We start from the raw sequence: 23711 nt of genomic DNA, 5'->3' as shown, positions 1-23711 counted from the left end.
TTGTTGTTTTTTAGCTTTAATCAGTTACAAGGCAAAACTTTAAGCTGCTGCTGTGCCAATTACTCAACAAGTTGTTGCTAGGTAACCAATGGGTGAGTGAGTTGCTAGGTAACCAATGAGTGAGTGAGTTGCTAGGTAACCAGAGAGTGAGCGAGTTGCTAGGTAACCAGAGTGAGCGAGTTGCTAGGTAACCAAAGAGTGAGTGAGTTGCTAGGTAACCAGAGAGTGAGCGAGTTGCTAGATAACCAGAGTGAGCGAGTTGCTAGGTAACCAAAGAGTGAGTGAGTTGCTAGATAACCAGAGAGTGAGCGTGTTGCTAGGTAACCAATGAGTGAGTGAGTTGCTAGGTAACCAAAGAGTGAGTGAGTTGCTAGGTAACCAAAGAGTGAGTGAATTGCTAGGTAACCAAAGAGTGAGTGAGTTGCTAGGTAACCAGAGTGAGCGAGTTGCTAGGTAACCAGAGTGAGCGAGTTGCTAGGTAACCAGAGTGAGCGAGTTGCTAGGTAACCAAAGAGTGAGCGAGTTGCTAGGTAACCAAAGAGTGAGCGAGTTGCTAGGTAACCAGAGAGTGAGCGAGTTGCTAGCTAACCAGAGAGAGCGCGAGTTGCTAGGTAACCAAAGAGTGAGTGAGTTGCTAGGTAACCAAAGAGTGAGTGAGTTGCTAGGTAACCAATGAGTGAGTGAGCGAGTAAGTTGATTCCATCAACCTGGACAATGGAAATATATATTTCAGTTAAAAATTTCAGTTTATGGAAAAATCTCGACAGTAAGATAAAACAATTAAATCTCTTTTTGGTTTTTAAAGAAATTTAAAAATCATAACGAAGCGATATGGTGTCGAATAAGCTGATATTTTGTTGTGTATTTGAAATATATCTAATAATTTAAGTTAAATAGCCAATTTTCTCCTCATGTTAATAAGGGGAAGATATAAGTTTATATCTATAAACTATAACTCTAACTATAGATACATGTAGTAATAAAAACAAACTAGAATAATTAAACAATATATTACTGAATACATAACTTAGTGTTTAATAGTTACATGAACTATTCCTATTTATTATTGAGTGAATGAAATGAAAAATAAAATACAAAAAAATAGAAAAAGAAAATAAATTAAACATTGTTCAGCCTGGCGAGGACAAATAAAACCTGTCGGCCCGCCAGGCTTACAGTACACTGAAGGAAACCCTAAAATAGACAAACAGCAACAGATTATCACTGCTTTGTTGGACATGCCTTGGTGGACATGGTGTAATGTGCCGACAGGAGCTGCAGCTGCAACATTATTAGCGTGTAAAAAGGAAACTAAGAAGGCACAAGCCTACAGTAGAAAGCCAGTTTAGTTTATTACATGTGTGCCAGCATGATGCATTAGCGTGCAGGCTGAGGTCGACTGCACGTTTCTTCACCCAGGAGCCTTAAAAACAAGCCGCTGTTTTAATATTTGTTGGTTTCATCTTGAATTAGCCAAGATTTGATGCCAATTAAATTAATCTTCATTTTAGCTGCTGTTAGATTCCTGGAAATGGTTTTAAGAGAAGCTTAGCAAAGATCGTAGATGTCTGTAAGTATCACTCAGCTCATTATCTTAGATTATTAAGCTGCTAGACGCAGAGTTCAAACTTATCAAGACATTTCCTGAAACAGGAAATTTAAAAGCACGTCAGTTTAAAGCAGTCATGCGATTTTACAGAATCACTTTAAAGTTATTTTTTGGGATCAAAGTGTTATATAATCATTAGTCAGGTGATAAATTCAGCCAGGAAGACAAACACTTCAGCACAAATTGACTGAATGACATAATTTTACTTTTTGGTTAGATTTTCTCTATTTTAGAGCGTTATCTGATATTTTAAAAGTCAAAAATTTATTTCTAGATAAAATAACGAGCGGCCCAGAACAACAAAGATGGATCATTAAATAAGTAAAGAAAATGCCTAAAATTGTTTGTTAGCAATTTTAATACAATATAATTTAGGAAGAGATTTTAAACTCAAACGTGATGAACTTTGTTTTTATGCATGTTTTATCCTTGTAGACAAAATGGATCCTCACCATGCAGCGTCTTTATCTTTAACCACATTCTGGACTCATATTTCTATCAGTCCTCAGCGTTTGTTGTCGTTTCTGTTTACCAGTTCAAACATTTTGCTCTCGCTACAGTAAATGCTGGCTTTGAGCCGTCTTATCGGCTGAATCAAACTCCACGGCGGTTTTGTAGTTGTCCGGGTAACCGTCCCACCCCCACTGCTTCCCTCCGGCCGGCGTCATTGCATTTTGCCTCTGGACTCAGATTAGATCCATCTGATACCTCTGGCAGTTCAGTGGTCCGTTATCTTCTTCACCTCCCTTCACTCCTTCCCTCTCTGCATATTTGAAAGCGGCTTATATCTGCTTTCATCTCGGAAATTTCTTCAGAGTTGAGATCAATTGGCAGTTTTAAGAGTGGTCATTTCTTTAATAATTAACATTTTATGATCACTTAGATGCTAAATTATGGATGAAACTTCCATTAATTCTGCTATGTTGAAGTTAATATGTTCTGATTTGAAGTTTCCTTTGAAACAATGTTTAAAAAGTCATTGTGCCTCAAGGCTGGATGCGTCTGCAGCTAAGTGATTGCAGACTGGGCTCCTGTTTTTCAGCTGATCTGACAGAGATTAAAAACAGCGGAGTGAAGCCAGGCAACAGAGAAGAAGTAAAGGTTTGCTGATGGAGTATAACACTCAGCATTATAGAGTAGAAACAGTCATAACCAACAACAAATTACTGTGCTGCTGCGCCCCGTTGAGACAAATGACACTTTCTGAGCGTGCGTGTTTGTCGTTATTACAGCGGGAGCAAACAGAAACCGAAGCAAACACACCCGAGAGCATCTGTCCTGGCAGCACGACAATATACCGCATGACTAATTATAGGACCGCACGCACCGCAAGAGGCTTTTTACTGTCACCCGTGGAAACGTCGCCCCGGATTTTCAAGGGGGGAGACATTTACATGAAAACAAACAGAAGCAATTAGCCGACGAGACGAGAGCCGCACACAGAGAGACGTTTACATAGAGGTCGCGTGGGAGGCTGGGTGTGTGTTTTAGAGGATGAGCGGTCGCAACTAATGAGAAAATTAGAACAATTTAAAGTGTAAAAGTACCCGAAACAGCTGGGAGGTTATTCAGCTTCTGGGTATTCTTGAAGAAAGACTATTACCCAGTTATGCTGCAAATAACAATATCCGCAGATTTGTACTGTTATTGCTCACAATAAAAGCTGGAATCCTTCAGTTTCACTGCTTTAAGTGTTTGCGTTACTCAGAAACAATAAAACATTTGATGGCAAAGGACAGATGGTTATCAAACTAAACCGTCATTTATCCTGTCCTCCGTTCTGTTAAAGGACTCCTGGTACGTCTAAAGGCTGACAAATTGGAAATATGCGGCTTTGATTACATTTAAAACCTTGTTTGCAGGTTTTCTGATTCGTTTTCAACAAAATGGAAAAAAGTTTCACTTTTCTTTATGTATTTAAAGCTTTTAAATGCTTCTTTAAACAGGTTAGGAGAGGTCTACAGGTTATAAAAACATGCTCAGTAAATGTTTTGCACAAAATCATTCTTTTCAGAATGAGCTGTTTCAGGCCGTCTTGTCACTTTAAATCCAATTAACCTGCTGCAGACCCAACTGAACGTTTACGCACACACGTGAAAATAGCTGCAAGCAGATGCGCAGATATACAACCGTGAAAAGCAAAAGTGGAGCCTCCTACACAAATAAAAATAACCCAGGAAATGGTTTGTGGATGTTAAGTCAACAAAACACTTATATTTTCCAGCAGCCATTGTACAGTAGTAAAACCAGCTGACATTGATTACTTGGGTTGCTAAGTAACAGGTGGAACTCTGCTGAGGTTGCTAAGTAACAGGTGGAACTCTGCTGAGGTTGCTAAGTAACAGGTGGAACTCTGCTGAGGTTGCTAAGTAACAGGTGGAACTCTGCTGAGGTTGCTAAGTAACAGGTGGAACTCTGCTGAGGTTGCCAAGTAACAGGTGGAACTCTGCTGAGGTTGCTAAGTAACAGGTGGAACTCTGCTTGGGTTGCTAGGTAAAGGGCAGGGTGACTTAATAATGTGGAAGTTTTCGAAATGGCTCATTTCTAGGTCCCCTTTAAGTAAATTAAAAGTAGATACAATAAATATCTATTTGTGATTACTGATTGTCCAATTTCAATTATATTTAAACGCTCAGGACTAGTTTTAAAAACTTTTCTTAGACCAAGATAAAATTTCAAACTTGGACGTCAAAAATTTGGTGAAATATATTTATAAATACCAGATTTTTTTTCTCATAAAAACTAACAGCTAACTTAATCCACAAAGACAAAATATTGTCATTTATACCATAGAAGCATGCAGTAAAAGATGCATTTTGTTTTTATTCTAGAACTATGCTGCTTTGTTAGCCTAGCTCTGATTTATTCATTTTTCTAGACTTTTGGATGCTGTGCATCTGAAAGGATTTTTGCTCTTACTTTTTTACCTTCAGACAGTCGGTTTGATGTGTAACCGCGGCGACAAGGTGTGTGTGTTTTTTTTTTTTTAACCAACCAGGATTATCCGATTAGCATCTCAAAAGCATCAAATAACACCTAAAGTACAACCTCAAATCCCAGGAGATGAAAAGGAGACTTTATGGAAGAAGAGACACTATTCATGTAAGCTTGAACTTTAGGAACAAGAGTATTTGTATGGAAGGTTGTATAAAAAAAAAAGTCTTCAGGCTTTAATGTTGAGGTTTAATTTCCTGGAGCACCTTTTGGTAAGTATCTTTTTAAAGTGCAGATAAATGTTTTTATCGCTTGAAGTCGACTTCCACACAGTAACGGATACAGAAAGCCAGCAGCTGTTACCTTGGTCTGTCCTTCGATGACAGTGAGAGGCACGCTGGTGGAGGGCCACTTATTTCGAGGAGGTAAAGGTTTGTCACAGTTCCACAAAACCACAACCTACATGAAAAACACATATGCTGCTTTCAGCGAATCTGGATGTTATTTTATGCATGTCGAGTCAGAAATAAGCACAAAATTGCAAAATAAAAAATAAAAAATTATTTCAATTTGGATGCTTTTAAAAATGTAATTTGGAAAAATGGAGGATTTTTATTCTGGTAAAGTCTGTAAAGGAGCCATTTTTCTTGGAGATGCGTTTAGTTCGAATGGTCCAGTCAAAGTCCAGTCAAACTCCATCTATTAATCTGTGACGAGACTGGAAAATTGAAGTTTACAGACATCAAATACATCCAATCTGACTGAAGCTGACCAGTTTCACAAAGAAGAATGTCTGAAAATGCAGATTTTACACTATTAGCAACACAAAAAAATCCAAGGATCAATTAGAAACATTAAAGTTTTTGGTTTAAAAATGGAAAAGAGTCAAAGTCCATGTGGTACAAATATTTTTTCAAGGGAATTAAAAACTTGTAAATTAGAAAATTAAAAAAATATTCCACAAAATACTGTAAATTTAAAAGACAGGTGTCAAAGTCAAGGCCCGGGGGCCAAATCTGGCCCGCCGTAGCTTTTTATGTGGCCCTCTAGATTCCAAATTACATCTTCCAGTTTTTCACAAATCTGCAAAATTCACACAAAATCAACAAATCTTCACATTATTTCCTGATTTTACTACAGATTTTCTCAAAATTGGTCAAAAACATTGAATTTAAATGACTGCAGTCTTATTTGATGTCAAGTCACATTTAACATCATCCATTAGCGAGAATACTGTACAAATTCCTTATAAACATTTCTAAATAGTCACCACAAAAGATTTAAAAGAAACACTAAATTAATCATAAAATCCTGGACGAACAATTATTTATTGATATTTTAACAATGTAATTGGTTTTATCAATATATTCTGGCACAACTGGCCCTTTAGGAACATTCTGATTTTTGATATGGCTCATAATGAAAATGATTTAAATCATGGGAGATGGGATTAAACTTTGTCTAACATGATTTTCAAACTCTGCAGGCTCCAACCTGAAGGTAACTTGCTCACAGGTAACAGCATTATTACGCTTCTCTCTCAAAAATGGGTTATTATCTGGATCCTGGGACAGTTTGGACCCATTTTCCTACCTGTGCACAGAACTTGGACTTGGCCACAGCGATGATGAGCTTCACCACAGGGGAGATCTGGGCCTGCAGAGGAGTTACCGTATGGACCACAGCTGTGAACTGCTGCGATGGGCTCTTACCTGCAGCACAAACACAAACAAAGCAGGATGAGAAGATGGAGCGCTGCTTCAGACTCCACCACAGATTTCCGGACAAATCAATCCTGATCTCTGCTTCGCTCATCAAACGTCAGCACATCTGTTCGCTTTTCACTTCAACAAGGAGGAGGAAAGATGTCCAGTCAGTTTCATTTTGGTCTTTTTATTGTTGCTGCTCATTCACTGAGTATTTCTACGTTGTGAAAACCTTTTAAAGCTCATTACATAAGTTATAAAATAAACATTCTAAGATGAGAGGTTGTGCTTGACTTTTTCCATTGTCTGTCATTTTGTCACTTTTCTCCAAAGTGACAGTAACTATATATAAACAATAAAATTAAAATATTACACTTGATGTCGATATGGAGGCTGAATCTGCACTAGTCTGGGATTACAGGTGAAACTTTTGAAATCAGGGAACATTTCTCCAATTGAGGTGATTAGAAATTGGCAAAACTCTCTGAACGATTGGTTTTCTAAACCTACAAGCCCTTGCATTGGTGGGAGGAAATCCTAAACCAATGCTTCAGCTGCTCCAAAGCGTCAAGTTCTGCTAGCACAACCTGTTAATGCTAAAGCTAGTTAGCATGGCTAGGCCTGTCACAATAACTAATGTTTCTGGACTATTAATCATCCTAGAAGTTATTGTAACAAACAATAATATTGTTGTGAGACAATTTGTCAGTAATCTAACGGATATAATGACAAATAATTCAAGAACACATTCTCAAAGATCAATAAACTTTAAATTCTGATTAACATTTAACACTGAAACTGAAAGACATTTTAAATATCCAAAATAAATCATAAAAACAACAAATGAAGTTCCAGGAAACAAAATTACCCTTCAAAACAAGGTTAAGTCCAAAACTCCAGACTTTTATCATCCAGTTTTTGGTAGCAAGAGAAAAACTATAAATCATGACATTGGAAATTATTGAGTTTATTTTAATTTATCATGCAATTAATTGATTTATTGATTATTGTGACAGACCTTAGCATGGCCACTGATGATGGCAGAGAAACGGTTTTCTTGTAACAGTGAGTTGTTAATTTGCCACTAACATGTTTAGCAGCGAGTACATGAGAATGATTGACAGTGCTAAGAACCTCCTCTTGGCTCTGATTGGATGTTTGTGCATTTCTTCATATGGGAGAAATTTTAAAAAAGAAAAAAAGTGGAATTGTTTAGAGTTTGAAAAGTTGCTAGAAAAACAAAAGTTTTGAGATTAACTTTCTGAAATTTTTCTGAGTTTGAAAAGCGGAAGGAATTGGAAAGGATAGATCTTTTCATAAATTATCTGCCTCATAATAAATTGTCACAACATGTTGACAGTTTAACAAATATGCAAAAAAAAAAAGTAGAAGTGACAAGTAAAAGTGATCTGTGAGCCAAATCCAGTCCAGTCCCGGTCTCATGTGAAGTTCTACTTGAGTAACTTTTTGGAAAAACTTTACTTTCAGGAGTATTTTTACTACTCTGTACTTTTTCTCTTGAGTAATTTTATTATTCATTAAAATATCTAGATTTTCCTCCCACTGACTGAAAAACAAAAACATTTTAACCAAAAATTAAGACGCACACCTGTAGTTTTTGTTAAAGTTTCATAAGTTTTTTTTTTTATTTAGGAAAAAATATTTTGCCTGATTGTCATTTTTTTTTGCATGTTTGTATTTTTTTATATGAATAATTATCATTTTCATCCTTAAAATACCTAAATTTCCACATAACTTTACATCTTGACCTGTTTGTTTATGTAATATTTAAATATTAAATGACTGATCATTTGATCAGCACTTTTTACCAAATACTTTTTTACTCTTACTCAACTAACTTTTACTTGAGTAAGAACATGTTAAGTATTGCTACTCTTACTAGAGTCCAATTCTTTGGTTCTCTACCACTTTTAGTCTTACATTATAAGCAATTATGAGAAAGAAAGATGGTGTGCAGCCAACAATAAACGTAGAAATCTATGAAAGATGAATGGAGGAAGATGTGGAAACACGCGCAGACGTTTTGATATGTAGGGCAGCCGAAGCGAGCCGGGCTGCAGTGGGAACAGAAGCGCCGTCTGTTTGGGAACCGGGGATCCTCATGGATAAGTGAAGTGCTCTTTAGTGCAGCTCTATCCATCTCGCTGCCATCGGCCGTCTCAGGTGGGCTTGCTGGTATTTATGGAAGCAGGAGCTTTGCCCTTGTGGGGGTTGCACAAACGGGCGCGTGCTTTTGGTTTCTTGGAAAGAGCAACGCCGCTCTGATTAATATTAATATGCTAATGTTTTCCAGCAGGGCAGTTTTAATTGGAATGAGTCGATTTAAAACTCGCCTGATGTTTGAGGAATGTGGATGTGTGTCTGATTACAGAAATGTTTCTCATTGGAAACACCCAGGTTTGGTTTTGAGACACAACAGGTCTGCTGCAACAAGAAGTAAATACGTTTATCGCTCAATAATTTCCATTTATTTAGCTTTTTTCTTTGTACCAAAAACTGGATGAGAAAAGTCTTAAAAAAAGAGTTAGCTGAGAACAAAACAAATTTAAGTATAAATTTCTTTACAATGACTTCATAACTTATTTTATTTTTTAAAATTTGATTTTTGAGAAAGTGTTCTTGTATTATAACTCCCTGAAAATGTTTCCAAAACAAAAATATAAAAGTTTATCACAATAATTTCTGAGACAATTTATCATCTAGTAAAATTTATCTTGACGTTTTCACTGCAAACAATGAATAAGAAAAATATAAACTTTAATTCAGATGTAATTTGCTTTAAAATTTATTACAATGGACTGAATTTCAAAATTAAAAGAATATCAAAGGTTTTAATTAAACTGAAGTGTGAAAGTATCTGTCCTGCTGAGATTTACCTTTATGCTATAGTAGAAGCTAAACCAAATTACTTTTAGCATTTTTTGCTTTTTTAAAATGTCAACCATAAAAGTGAAACTTTTTTAAAAAGACAAAAACCTTCAGCGCTCATTAGAGCCACACATTGATGGAAGAAAACAGATTTTTAGAGACTTATTTGGTTAAACTGATCAAATCTAAATCACAGGAACGACTAAGCTGAGCAATAATTACACATTTACCCTTTTCCTTAAAAAATATTTTCAAATTAAAAGACTTGAATAAAGGAGAAATGGCTGGCGGCTCAGCTAAAGGTCATTGTTGCAAAGCTAATGAGCCATTTCACTTTTTTTCGCATTACAGCCACAAACTAAATCTTTTTATTGTGATTTTCTTATGTACTTTCCTCATACAGAGTGGAAGGAAAATGAAGCGTGACTTTCTGTTATTTTTAACAACTGAGCTGAACTCAAGCTGAGCTGCAGCTTCTGCCATCGTATCAAGATATTCGTCCTGCTCCTCGGGCCAAAACGTCTGAGCAGCAGGTCAAACTTTTTCAAAATGCCAGGCAGAAGTTGCAACTGCTTTGCCATCAAAAGTTATGGAAAGGTAGCAGAGTGAGACGGCCGAACACGCGGCGCTGACGGTAAGTTATTCCCCCAGCAGCAGCGGCAGAAATAGTAATTTACTGCAGAGGCATAAACAAAACGGCTCCCTGCTCTGCACCTCCGAACCCGAGTGTCCACAATTCCTGCGAGGAAGACAAACATCGATCTGAGTTACAGCCGGAGTCCAGGGAGAATCGCTGCGGTCGCCGCTCACACACACCCACGCAGCCTGCAGCTGAAAGTTTCAAACTCCAACACCATTTATATTCACATTACAAACATTAAGAGCTTTGTATCCTCAACACGTCTTCAATCTGAACAGAAATGTTCAGCTGTAAAGCGTCAGAAGATTCATTTATATGCTTGGAAAAAATGGATTCAGTCTTAAAGCTGCAGAATGTGACTTTATCAAAAACATGTTTTTTCTTTGTTTATTAAAACTGTAACCAACGTTGTTACAGTACGGTATGTATTAGGGCCGTTGTAGACAGATAAATAAGGAGGCGTCAATTTTCTGCCAAAATTAGTCAAAAATTTGCTATATAAAAAAAATCTGAACCGCAAAATTTAAAAGTTTCCTAGAAAAAATGTATCAGAAATGTAGACAAAACATGGAACTTTCTGAACTACAAAAGTTCAAAATTTCCCAGCAAAATTTTTGAAATCTGTCAAGAAAATTTTAGAAAAAATGTTGAAATTTCTGAACTACAAAAGTTGAACACTTGTTAGAAAAAAATGTTGAAATTTTTATATTAATCTCATAAATTTTCTAGAAAAAATGTGTTTGAAAGTCATAAAGAAAAAACTAGAAATGTTTAAATTAATCTAATAAATTATTTTAATAATCTAAAAAAATTCTAGAAAATACATGGACATTTCAGAAATCAGTGATTCTTCAGAATAGGTACAAAATGGGTTTTAATTTTCCCATATATATATATATTTTATTATTTCTCAACCTTATGTACGCAAATATGACAAATGATGTTTAGGAAATGTAAAGATGCTAAGGTACAGGCTCCCAGTTGCAACATTTTTTTTTTTAAATTACATTTTTAATTGACCTGACCTAGAACGTTGTCATCACCATCTTACAAAAATAAATATAAAATAATTTTTAAAATACCCTATTAGTGATATTTTTTACTCATTTTACAGACAAATGCTTCTCAAGAAACAAAAGAAATATTTAAAACCAAAAACAACAAAAAGGCCATCTGACGGAGTTGACACAGAACTGAAGGTGGTGACAAACTAGTGAGTAAAATGAAAAACTTGGCACATGTGAAGTAATGCAATTCATGTAAAATACATTAAAATGAATTAACTGCACATTTAAGTGAGATTTGACAACAATTTCACTGAAAGTCAGAAAAACTCTGACGGAGTTGACATCTGACGGAGTTGACGAAATGCCAAACTACCTCAATTTATATGATGTTATTCTGAAGGAAGCCATATTGTAGCTCGTCAGGTCCATGAAATCTTTACATTATACCAAAATTAAGCTTTTATTTCACAAAATTTCATCAAAGTTTTGTAAATTGTCAGTTATGGAGTTGACACATCATGGTTGTGACAAACAACTTAGGAATAAAACAGAAGAAAAAACTAAAGAATAACTTAAGCTAACCGGAGCTAACTAGCCCTCTCAGCAAAGGAAGAGAAAAGACAACGTCATGGGGTCCTCAGAAGTTCTGGTGCCCCCCAATAATGCCTGATTTTTTTACATTCTTTTCATTTCTGACGGTGTTGACAAAAACTAGGGACAAAGTTGGAAAATATATAAAAATTATTTTTAATTCAATTTATTGATACCTCTATAATTATTTATATGACTACTTATACTTAATTGTCACAATATATAATTTTAGTATTTCTGTAATTATTTTAAACTATTATAATGTATTGATTTCTGCTCCTGGACAAGGGCTTTTACAGGCGTCATCCACCAACTACAAGGTTTAAAATGGAAAAAATATTCAAACACAAGAAAAATATACATTGTTGTGCTCACATGACCCAGGTTAGTTTAGTCAGATATTTGAAAAAATTATATTTTGTGTATATTTTATTCAAATTTTGTGCTTTATCCATAGGACCTGTTTTGTCCCTATTCTCAAGAATCACTGAAATACTAAAGTTGAAAAATTGCTAAAACCCCCCCACAAATTTTTAGATTAATTTTCCTAGAAAAAACAAGGAAATTTCTGAACTACAAAAGTTCAAAATTTTCTACAAACAAAAGAAACTAGAAAATGTCTGTTTCTGGAGGAAATTTGCTCCTCCTTTTTTCCTAACTTCAATGAACCTGAGCCATCGAAACGTAATAATTTTACCTAGGCCTGTCACGATAACAAATTTTGTTTTGTTATCTAAATCTAAAAAATGATTTCGATAAACGATAATATTGTTTCAAGACCTTTTGACACTGATTTAATGGAAATGACTAATAATGCCTGCGATTTCCTGCCATAGATAGATACACTTTATTTTCAAAAGAACACATAACACTGGAACTGATAAAACAAAACAACAAAAATAAAATGGAATCTCAGTCTCCATTAACAAAAAACGTACTTGAATAAAAACTAAACATGAAGCCAAAGTGGAAATAAATACTGCATTCAACCAAAAGAGTGCAGATATGAAGTCTGTATACTATATTGCCCTTCAGTAATCACTAGATTTATGTAGAGAAGATGGGCACATTCAACTACCTAATGCAGTAGTTCATACTACACGATTTTTTTTGCTCCTATTTTCCCCTTATGACAATCTTAGAACGTTGGCCGATCTAAGATTATCGCTGGTGATTTCGTAACCACCAGTGTGTGGTGCGTTACGGTGGATCGTCGTGGCCTCTCCGATCTAAATCAGGGGTTTCCCCCGATTCAGCATTCAACAGGCTGCATTGGGCTGCGTCAATGCAGCCTGTTGAATGTGACAGGTAGCCTATCAGAGGCGAAATTACGGAGGGGACATCGGAGATGATATGTAGGAACAACATTAATATTTATTCAACATTTTGTGCAAAGAATATAGAAATGACAAGGGGAGGAACTGGAGCCAAATTGCTACCGCAGTTGATGAACCCGGTAGGTTTTCAGCTGTTCTTCTTTAACGTGACATAAATGGGTTATAATGATTTTCATTCAGTCAGGACTTTACGCTGATTCTAGCCACATGCATCACAGGTAGATTCTAGTAAAGCATTGATTAATGCCTGGTTTTAAAATTAGTTAACTGGACTTATAGCCATTACTTTGTGCCCATGTGGCTGGACACCACAGGGCACTACGAACCCGATCGAACCGTTATACCCAGGATTTCTGTCAGGTTTTGAAAATGGGCCGACAGTCCGCCAACAACTCGTGTAGTGTGCGCTGGACATTACACTAAGGAAGAGCACCGGAGCTGAGCCTTTTTTCATTCAGTGTCATCAACAGAAAGAAAAAAAGACGGGAAGAGACGATAAAGCCGATCATTAAAATGAAGTCATAGGTTTAGTTTATCGTGCGATTAATTGATCTATCGTTTATCGCGACAGGCCTAATTTTACCAAATATTTTAAAAGATTAATAAAAGTGAAGTGGTGCAGCTTTAATCTGGATGTTTTTGTCAGAAAAACAAATTTCAAACCACGATAAAAGTGGCTCCCCTGCAGAAACTTTCACTGCTTTGTGCTGAACGTTGTGATTTTCTTTCTGTCTTCACTCAGTAGGAATTAAAATAACCTTAAATGAGTAACCTGGGGATATTTAAAGGCCACATCAGGGCTGAAAACATCCATAAGCAGATTGCTCACTTTTGTTCCTTTGTTCACGTTTTCGCTGCAGATGCACTAAATAAAATAAACAACAGATTAGTCCTTGACTTCAGACTTGCTTGCAGGAGCCTGGATATTTTATTCCAAGGACCTTTCGCGCTCGTTTGTCTCCAGTGGTGGGCGGTGTAGGTGGACCACGGTGCGCCTCCTGGCTCCAGCTGCCCACGGTTCATTACTTTCCGTCTGAGCTGTCTGCGCTCTCCGTTTCCTACAGTTTTCCTGGCCAATGCGGCAAACATGGACCGACCAGATGGAGTGCAACGGGCTACCCAAGGTGAAATCACACTCTCGGCTCCGGTTCTCATGAGGGGAATCGCACCTCGGCTGACCCTCTTCATGTACCTTCAACCAAATCTTTGGGTTTTAGACCTTTTCATCACAAACAGCGACTGAGCCAAATATATAAATATTATGCCTTAACTCCTGTAGTGGCAAGAAGAAAGTTTATTTTTCACAGAATGCACTGAGCCTCGTATGGGTTGGCACCAGAACTGAGCCCGGAGCAAAAGCAAATGTTGCCCAGCCAACTGCCGATAAATTTGCATAACGTCGTATTAGGGCTACTGCAGATTTTTTAAAAGGGTAAATTTCTGTGAAAATAACATAAAATTTAGGATTAGTATAGGATTCTTTCTAGAAAAAAAACATGGAAATTTCTGAGTTTCAAAAGTTGAAAATTTACTAAAAAAACAAAAACAACTTTGAGATGAATCTCAGTAATCTTATAGAAAAAACAAAGTTTAAATAAAAAATTTCAACTTCAAACTCAGAAATGTCCACATTTTTTCAAGATAATTTCTGAGACTAATCTGAACATTTCAAATTTTTTCGAGCAAATTTTAGACTTTTCAAAATGTCCACACACACTTTCTAGAAAAGTGTACTCAACATGTACTCAAAATATGAGATTTTTGAGTACATGCTGAGTTTTAAAAGCAAATTTTAGACTTTTGAAACTCAGAAATTTCCACTTTTTCTCAAGAAAATTTCGGAAACTAATCTGAAAATTTTAGTTTTTAGCAAATTATCAGAAATGTTCTTGTTTTGCTTAAAATGTCATTGTTTTTCATGAATCAAAATTTCTGTATTTTTTGTGGAAATTTACTCCTCCTTGGTCCTTTTACGTCGTCATAAATTTGTACCTAACCATGACAGACTCAAAAACGTAGCTGGCCTGTTTAGCAATGGTATTAGATTTCTGCCACAACTCAAACTTTTACATGAGAGAAAATTTAAGACCTAAAAACATTCTGGCTGATATTTATAATATTTTGTCTATTGAGGATTTTTAATGTAATTTGAAGGCATCTGTAGAGAATCAGTGCTTACCCAGGATGGCGTAGTAGAAGGGGAACTGGGCAGGGTCAGTTGAGTACTGTGGGAAGGCGAAGAGACCGCCAGGTAGGAAGTTCCACAGCAGGTGATTTCTGGACACGTGAGACTCCACTCTGTCCTGAATGATCTGGAGGAGGGAGGAGACGAGAAAACACAAGAAACAGAAAAAATAAATAAATAAATCCCCAAAAATAAACAAAAGTTAATTTGGGATAGAAACTGAAACAAAACCCACAAAAGTCAGATTATTGGAGCTAAAAGGAATCACAAAATCTTACAAAGTATTTTGATCTCATTTTAAGTGCAAATGTCTTCACACACTTAAAATAAGTAACTTTTCAATAAGATATTGAAGCCTGTTTTAAGTCAATAATTCCTAAATATTGGTGGAAAAGTTCTAGTTCCACTGGCGCCGTTACCTAGCAACGCCAGCCAAGCCCAGCCCATCGCCTAGCAATGCCAGCCAAGCCCGTCACCTAGCAACCCAGTTGTAGTTCCACCAGCAGATTTTTTTTGATCACTTGACTCGTGATGCAAAAAAGTGTTTCCATTGCAGTTTCGTGAAATTTGCCAATAATTCATCCAGAAAAGAAAAAAAAAAAAAAAACTCCTTGTAATGCAAAAACTTTTTATAACAAAATGTGAGTTTTTATTAAATTGCCGTGTTTCCAGTAAGCAAATTTATTTTCATAATTTCAGTTTGTGCAATTATACAGTCTTTATCTCACAGTAACTACATGGTGGCACCTAAATTTATTTAACCTCTAATTGCTAATTAAATTTACTGACAAAATTTTAAATTAAAATGTCTTTGGTCAGAGGCTTCTATAAATTTGCTGTAATACTGACAGCTACAGGAGCGCTACTATAACTCTTTGAAGAACTTTGAATTAATTAATTACAACATTTAATTTCCCTTTGGGGTCAATAAAGAATTTTTAAATGTTTTCAAAAACAAATGACTTAAGAACTATTTAAATAGTTAAATGAAGCTGATAATGCATAATATTTTTAAGCTTGACTCCACCTTTCTGTGCAGAGCTCCCTCTAGAAAACACACACACACACACACACGCACACGCACACACACACACACACACACCCCCCCCCCCCACACACACACACACACACACACACACACGCTGTTTGAGTGCCAGGTTTGCTGCATGTGGGACACCACAGTTATCAACAACGCTTCATTACTCCCGTTTAGCTCGGTGCCACGCGGCTCTGGGCTTCTTAGCACATCTGGCCGGCAGCACACGACTGTCAGCGGACATCTGTCTAATTTCATCCTCTGCTAGATCCGGGCATTTGGTGAAGTCACCAAGGTCTCCGTTTGTGCAACAGAAAATCTGCTGCCTCAGAATCGCCTTATTAATCTGTGTGCATGATAACCTCTGCTGTTTGAACAGGTAAAACGCTTTAAACAGCAGATCGATTGTCCCTTTTTTTTGTTTTATCTAGTTAGTGGCTCTGACTGATGGAATACAACAAAAACTCGTTATTATGAGAAAGTTTTAACAGGAACATTTGTTATTGCAAGAAAATTTCTTATTACTACCAGATTTTGCTCCTGAATGTATTTCTAAGCACTGACAGTCGAATATTATCTGTTAAATTCCACATTGCAAATACATGAAATCACAATAACTGCAAATTGCCTTTGTGTTTCTAGAATGTCTTATTACAATTTTTGCATTTAAAAATTAGAATTTTAAACTTAGAAACTAACAATCATGACCTTTTTTTAGCCATAATCCTGGAAGTGACTGATAAAATAAAAATCTGGTACAGCATGCAGCAGTGATCATCTCTGTCTTTCTGTTTCCATGAAGCCTGTGTGTAACAGAGAGGATTATTATTTAATGTGATCTGAGATCCAAACGGTCCCTGTGGACTCGAGCGAAGCAGCGATGGAGAAACTAAGAACAGAAAGAGACGAAAGCTTCCAGAACCTCCCAACGAGGCGAGTTCATTTTGTTCACTTCAGATGGTTAGGTCATTCAATGAGGCGTCTAGTGGCTCTTCAGCCTCAAGAGGAGCTTTTGGCTCTCTGACACACACACACACACACGCACACGCACACACACACACACACACACACACACACACACAACAGCTTCTTGAATATCCAGAATCTCCGTCATTTCAGGATCTTCACATCTTGTGTTTGGATCTCAGGCTGATTTCCTGTCCACATGCTGAAGGTGGAAATTATCTTGGCTCGTTAAGTTATTTATTCATTTATTCATTAGCATGCATGAATTTTATGAATTATGTCGTCTCAGGTATCACTTTTCAGTCTGTTTGTTCTACTCCTGTGCCTCAAAACTGACCCAAAGTTATTTGAACTGAACTGATACTAAATTAATAACAAATAGACATCTATGGGTGTCTGTAGCTTTCCAGTTATTATCCTGCAGCTTTATGGCAGAAATGAGGTTCCACCAAGTCAATTTGTTGGCCATATTTCTATAGCTGATCAGCTCTGACATCACAATTTCACAAAAACAAAACAGCCTCAGTCTTTCCTTATGAAACAGGGGAAACATCAAAGTAAACTGACTAATCTTATCTAGAGTTAGAACTCACTAAAGCTGCAGTTTGTAACTTTTATTTAATAAAAAAGTTTTTTACATATTTGTTAAAACTGTCAACATGTAGTGACAGTTTGATATGAGAGATAATCTGCGAAAAGATTCATCTGGTTGTTTTTGGTCAAAGTATTTCTTCAGTCAGAACCAGGAGGAGGGGCTTAGCGCTGTCAATCAACACTGTGAACGCGCAACTCGATGTGCTAATGGAGGAGAAACAAGTTACATTACAGAAAAACTGTTTACCCAGAGGGAGTGAGCAGATCTACATAGCTGTTGATTGACAGCACTAAGACCCGCCTCCTGGCTTTGATCGGTTGTTTCCATTTAGCATTCGGAGAAGATTTTTTCACAGATTATCTGACTCAATCCGTACTGTCACAACCTGGTGACGGTTTCAATCAATATGTAGATTTTTTTTAATATAAACATTACGTTCTGCAGCTTTAAGTACATTTTTACTATTCTTTGAAATAATTACTTCAGGTCTGCTGACCTGGTAGAGATTAGTTCAGGTAGCTACGTCTGCTGGAAATGTGTAAATATGTATTAAAAGTTTACAATTTTAAAACTTATTTTGAGCCATTTAATTCTGAGACCTTTGAGAGCCGGATGAAAATGTTCCAAGATTTTTACCTGAACACTGTTTTATTTTACCTAAAGATGTAAACAAATAGTAGCTGTAGAGCTGATCTTGGTTTTGTGTGATTATGAACCCTCATAAAATTATACATTCAGTATTTGCTTTCTCCAGGCAGCTGAAACATTTTGACAAACAGAACGGCAACGTGTTCAGCAGCAGAAGATAAGCAAGAGAAAACTGCAGAGCTTTTAGCAGAACACTTTAAAAACCAGGATGTTCAGATAAAACATGCAATTTTAAAGCTCAAGGTTTGACATTTAACTGTGTGCAGAAGTGATGCGACAGCCTCATGACAACATGCACGTTCATTTAGATAACTTATTTGTTTTGGCAGCGGCAGCCATAAACACGCATATCTTACTCAGGTCCAGGCAGAAATAAGGAATACTGTGTGAATTTTCAACCTTTATGACTGAAAAACTAATAATTGCAGCTGAGAAAACTGCAAAACACTAAATTTAACTGAGTAATTTTGGTTTTACAGTGCAAATATCTTAGTACACTTAAAATAGAACAAAACTAACTTACAAGAAACGTTTCAACAAGCTGTAGGAGCTTAAAGTCAATAAGTTCTAGTGTTGTTGGCACATAATTTTTCTTGTAACAAAACGTTTTTCTCATGTTATAAGTGAAATAATCTGCCTATGAATTTAGCACTTCTAATTCAATATTGGGGGATTATTGATTTAAAATAAGCTCTTATATTTTGCTGGAGAGACACGTGTAAGTTAGTTCTGTGAAATAGAAACCAAACCAAAAAAACTTCACAATATTTTGTGTTTTTGCAGTGAACCTGTACAACCTCTGTCTAATAAAGGAAGGTAAAAATAAAAACCCACACAATTAGTAGCAATGGGTTTCTGCAGAACATTGACTGTATCATCTGTAGAGAAATCTGACGGGATGTGAAGTCAGGACTTGTTGGATTGTGATGTGATCTAATAATCATATATGCATCCAAATTAATTCCACATATTGGAGTGGCACAGATCAGATTTTTTTGGGGGGGTTAAAGGTCGGAGTTGGGATGGAAAAAAGCTGGAAAAAACAGATTTGAGTCATATTTGCCTGTAATTAGTTCACTTATTAGTTCCTACTTATATTGTTGACATTGATTCGTTTTTTTTTTTGCTTTAAATATCCGAAATGCAGCCAAACTGGTGGAGCGACATTTCTCGTTTCATCCAGAGGTTTTATTCAACGCTGCTTTTTATTTTAAAGTCGTTATGAGGCACAGTGGAGAAACCTGAAACTGCTGCTGAGTAAGTTACTCAAAAGGTTGTTGCTAGGTAACCAAAGAATGAGAGTTGCTAGGTAACCAAAGAATGAGAGTTGCTAGGTAACCAAAGAATGAGAGAGTGAGTTGATTCCACCATGTTAGCTTAGCGAGCCATGAGAGTTTGAGATCTAAAACTTTCCTCAGATATGTCATCGATATTGATTACATCTATCATGATATATATTGTTATTGATTTAATGTCCAGGCCTAAGATGAACCTGTTTGAACAAATGTATTATAAATCTAAATGCACAAAGCAAACCTACTGGATGAATTTCATTTTCTCTCATCATCATTAATGCTTCCAACCCAACAGATCTTGAACAAGACAAAGATTCTCCAGTTGTTTCTGCAGATCAGAGCAACTTCAGTTTGCAAATATAAAATCGTCCTTTGGATAAAAACATAACTGTCATCTGGAGAAAGAAACTCTTGAGGCTTAACTTTCCAAGGTGATGCACAGCCGGGGGCAATGTACAGCACAGAACAAGATGTTTCAGTTTAGCTGATTATAGATGAAGCGCTTCTGACAACCCAAATCCACAAACTCTCATCTAAGACCATTTTCTGCAAGCTTACCTCCAGAGTGGTTAAGACTATTTTGGCTACAGAGGAGAAGTAGGCGTCCCAGAGGAACTGAGTCTGCTGGCGGAGCGCCAGGATCCTGTCACGGCCCACGGATCGGGTAATGGAGGGAACCTGGAGCGAGAGCAGAGGAGGGCTGTTCACATGACAGTGGGATAGATTAAGTTAGATTTTAAACAACGTTGAGTGAAGGGTAAGAATCAAAGGGGGGTAAAAAGTGAGTAGACAGGTAGACAGGTGGAGGAAGCGTAGGTAATTTAGTGGAAAGCAGAAGAGATTAAAGAAAATTTCCCCCTCAGGATTGTCCCACCTCTAATTCCATCTTCTGTCCATCATTCAGGATTCTGGATTCACATTACAGTGAATAGAGACGAGTCCATGCAAGGAGAGTTCACTACAGGTTCGCTTCAGGAAGGAGGTTCTCAAAACTACTTGTTCAATCTTCACATCATTGTGTCACATCAAAGAAGGATTTTATAATTCCTTTGAGCAAGTAGAAAATGCTTTTGATTATGTGATTATGTACAATATTTAATTGCTGACATCATGATAATCAAAACGTGTTTCATGAGTCTCTAACTGCATTTCCACTGACCACAGAACAGCGCTATTAGGCATTTCGAAAATACATTTGCTTAGTGGAAACAACAATTTTGAAAAAGTATTTGGTCTTTTTTGTCGTATAAAAATTTATTTGTTTTGCAAAATGCCAATGTTAACACTTTTTTCTTTCACTACACAAGTCACATAATGTTGCCACTGACAGAAACCACAAAGAAGATAATGACAGGAAGTAGTTAAAGGATGATGGCACGTTTTTAATTACTTATTTATGTGCGATTTTAACTGCATTTTTTATTTAATAGAAACACCGCAACAGAGAAAGTGTGTTTTTTTCGACATTAGCGGAACAATAACAAAGGTTTGCACACATTTGTAAATTCAACACTTCTGTTGAACTGTCTCGACCTCTACAACATTTAAGCATAATTTCATTTAAGTTTTCAAATGCAAAATGTTTGAACAAGTTGTCATAATATGTCGAGCATTTTTCCATACATTTCAGTTAGACTTTGTTCTAAATCTGTCCTGAACTGATAAATTGCTCCCAGACTTAGAAGCATGATTGACAGCATCAAGACCCGCCTCCTGCCTCTGATTGGTTGTTTCTAGTAAGTACTGGGAGAAGGCAGAGGAATTAGATTTTTTTCTGTCTCATACCACTGTCACGACATAGTGACATTTTCAACAAATATGTAAAAACATTTTTTTTTTATTAAAGTTAAAAACTGCAGCTTTAAAGAGTTGGTCTTATGTTCCCATTTCTACTTTTTCTTATCTGTTTACAATGAAACAAGAACTTGTCATTCTGAGATATTTTATCTTTGAGATATGAACTAAGGATTTTAAGATACAAACTGGTTTTTGAAGGTAATTCTTTGTGTTTTGGTGTTTACAAAAATGGTTGAAAATGATTCAAGAAACACACCAAAGCAACTGAGAAAAATCTGCAAATGAAGCGGCACTTATGAGCTCCTCATTTATTGAACATCTTTTGAAAACCTTCAATTGATATTTGTCAGATGTTCCTGTTGAACAATTTTTTTTATTTTTTTCCCTCTTGTGTCATGCTGTGAAAAGCAGAAGAAACAATTTATTTTTCGATCTCCTGGAAAATCAACAGCAGCCTTCAAAGTTGGAAAAGCAACAGGAAAACGCATTAAAAGCAGGAGAAACGAAGGCTTGATCCACTCATCACAAACCATCCTCCTTCTCGCCTGTAGTTATCAGAAAAGTAGGAAGGCCTTCTCAGTTTACACATCACATTGTCAAGAAACAGGAAGCAAAATTTCTCTGCAGCAAATTTCAAATCAACGACTTTATCCAAGAAGCCATTTTCTTAACACAGTAAGTCTGCTGTTCCATCTTATTGTTAGATGATTAAACTTTCATGTTGGATTGAGTAAAACTCAGTATGGAGTGAATGTAGCTCACAGTATTGCATCAATATTCATAATTAATGAAGAAAATCATCCTGACTTTTAATTTGACCCCTGACCTTTTGTACAACAAATTAGTATTTTTGTTGCCACAAATTAAGTAGAAATACTTCAATTTAAGAGATCACATTCAAATGCATTTGGTATTTAGTATTAAAATTAATGAATTAGACAAAACTGGGCAAAACTCCAACCATGGCATATTGCTTCCACTGTCACAGGATATGTGTAGTATGCGCATCAACAGGCATTACTGGGATACAGGCGGACGCATGGTGGCACTGCTGACTAAAAAGTAAAATGTTTACTGCACTAACCCTAAAGCACTAAATGTAAATATTAGTTCCATTAAAGAACTTCACTAACACAGAATTTAGCAGAAGCTAACGCTAAAGCACTAAATTAAATTCAAATTATATCTGACCTTGAATGACTACAACCCTCATGCACCAATTTAATTTTAATATTAAAATTTAGAAATTCAATAATGTCCTTAGATATTGTTTTTACGGTTTACGTTGTTTCTGTATGTTTCTTGTTTGAAATTAAGTTATTTGGGTAAAAAAGGAGAGAGAATGCAAAGAGAGGAGATGGAACTGCTGCGTAAAAGGTCTTCCGCCGCATCAAAATAAGAGCATGATATAAACGTCAAACTACTTGAATAATTCTTGATGGTTGGTACCTATTATTCATCTGAACGTTTTCAAACCAGGCAAGTAAATTAGATCTTTAGAATTTATCTGGAAAGCCTAATTTAGGGGAAGCTAAGAGCACTAAATGTTTCAAGATTAGCAAAAGCGCTAAAGCTCTAAATTAGCTCCACTATTGGTGCATTAGCAGCAGGAGTGCTAAACAATGTTATTAGCAAATTAACAATCACTAACAAAACTGAAAGTCAATATCTAACAGAAACTGAAATACTAATTATGTAATTTAATTAAAAAAAACATATTTTTACTAAAAAGATTACTATGTAGAATGCTTTGAAAGTTTGGGCTCTTAGCCTGCTTTTTCCTTAACTACATCCAATAATCACACTTCTATTTATAATTTAAAGACAAATAAAGGTAAATGTTTACATCAGAGTGAGTATAAAGTGTGTGAAATTTCTGCTGGCGACTCGTCAGCTCTCAGCGGGGCGATATAAACATCACCAATCAAATCAGCTCCATTGTCTTCCCCTCCATTACCTCTAACTGTGTTTATGTTTCTCAGCAGGGGGGTTTTGTGTCTATCTGAATACCTGGGTGTCGGTTTTCCACATGTCTTGTCTCCATGGGGGAGGAAACAGACGCACTACATATTAAACAGTCCAATATTTTAGCTCTCAGAGACGTAATTGAAAGTAATGAGATTCAACTCTCTCGGCAGGCGTTGGAGGATTGTAGCTTTCATCGACCGTTTGTGACTGCGTTAGCACCTGGAACCATTTACAGACCAAATGACAAAAACCTACCATTTGATTTGTACATTTCACTCCCATATGTTATATATGCTTTTAAAATAAACTTGAAATAAAGGCTGGTTATTCTTAGTGAAAAGCTGCAGGCATCTAGTTAAAAACAGCTAAAAGAAAGTTCATCGATTAGGATATGTCACATGATCTGTGCTAAAGCTATTTGTTAAACTTCTTCCGTAAACTCACAAACAATTATATGTAACCAATATTAAAAAGAGAATTTAATGTAGATGACCAAGATAATTTCAAT

At 36.3% G+C, this 23711-nt stretch overlaps 1 protein-coding gene across 1 annotated transcript in view; it reads right to left on the bottom strand.

Moving 5' to 3' along the window:
- The window catches only part of LOC106923294 (exostosin-1), a 41750-nt gene that overhangs the window by 13317 nt on the left and 4722 nt on the right, over positions 1-23711 (bottom strand). The window contains exons 2-5 of the mRNA XM_088001694.1: positions 19997-20116; positions 14893-15025; positions 6137-6255; positions 4907-5002 (exon numbers count right to left, since the gene is read on the bottom strand). Of these exons, the coding sequence (XP_087857820.1) occupies positions 4907-5002; positions 6137-6255; positions 14893-15025; positions 19997-20116 (468 nt within the window). The remainder of the gene's footprint in view (positions 1-4906; positions 5003-6136; positions 6256-14892; positions 15026-19996; positions 20117-23711) is intronic.

The sequence above is a fragment of the Poecilia mexicana genome, unplaced genomic scaffold (genome assembly GCF_051168715.1).
Source record: "Poecilia mexicana isolate PSO_F unplaced genomic scaffold, ASM5116871v1 scaffold_21, whole genome shotgun sequence".
Taxonomy (NCBI): Eukaryota; Metazoa; Chordata; class Actinopteri; order Cyprinodontiformes; family Poeciliidae; genus Poecilia; species Poecilia mexicana.
Note: the sequence above shows the minus strand (reverse complement) of the source record. Positions and strands in the feature narration are given on the sequence as shown.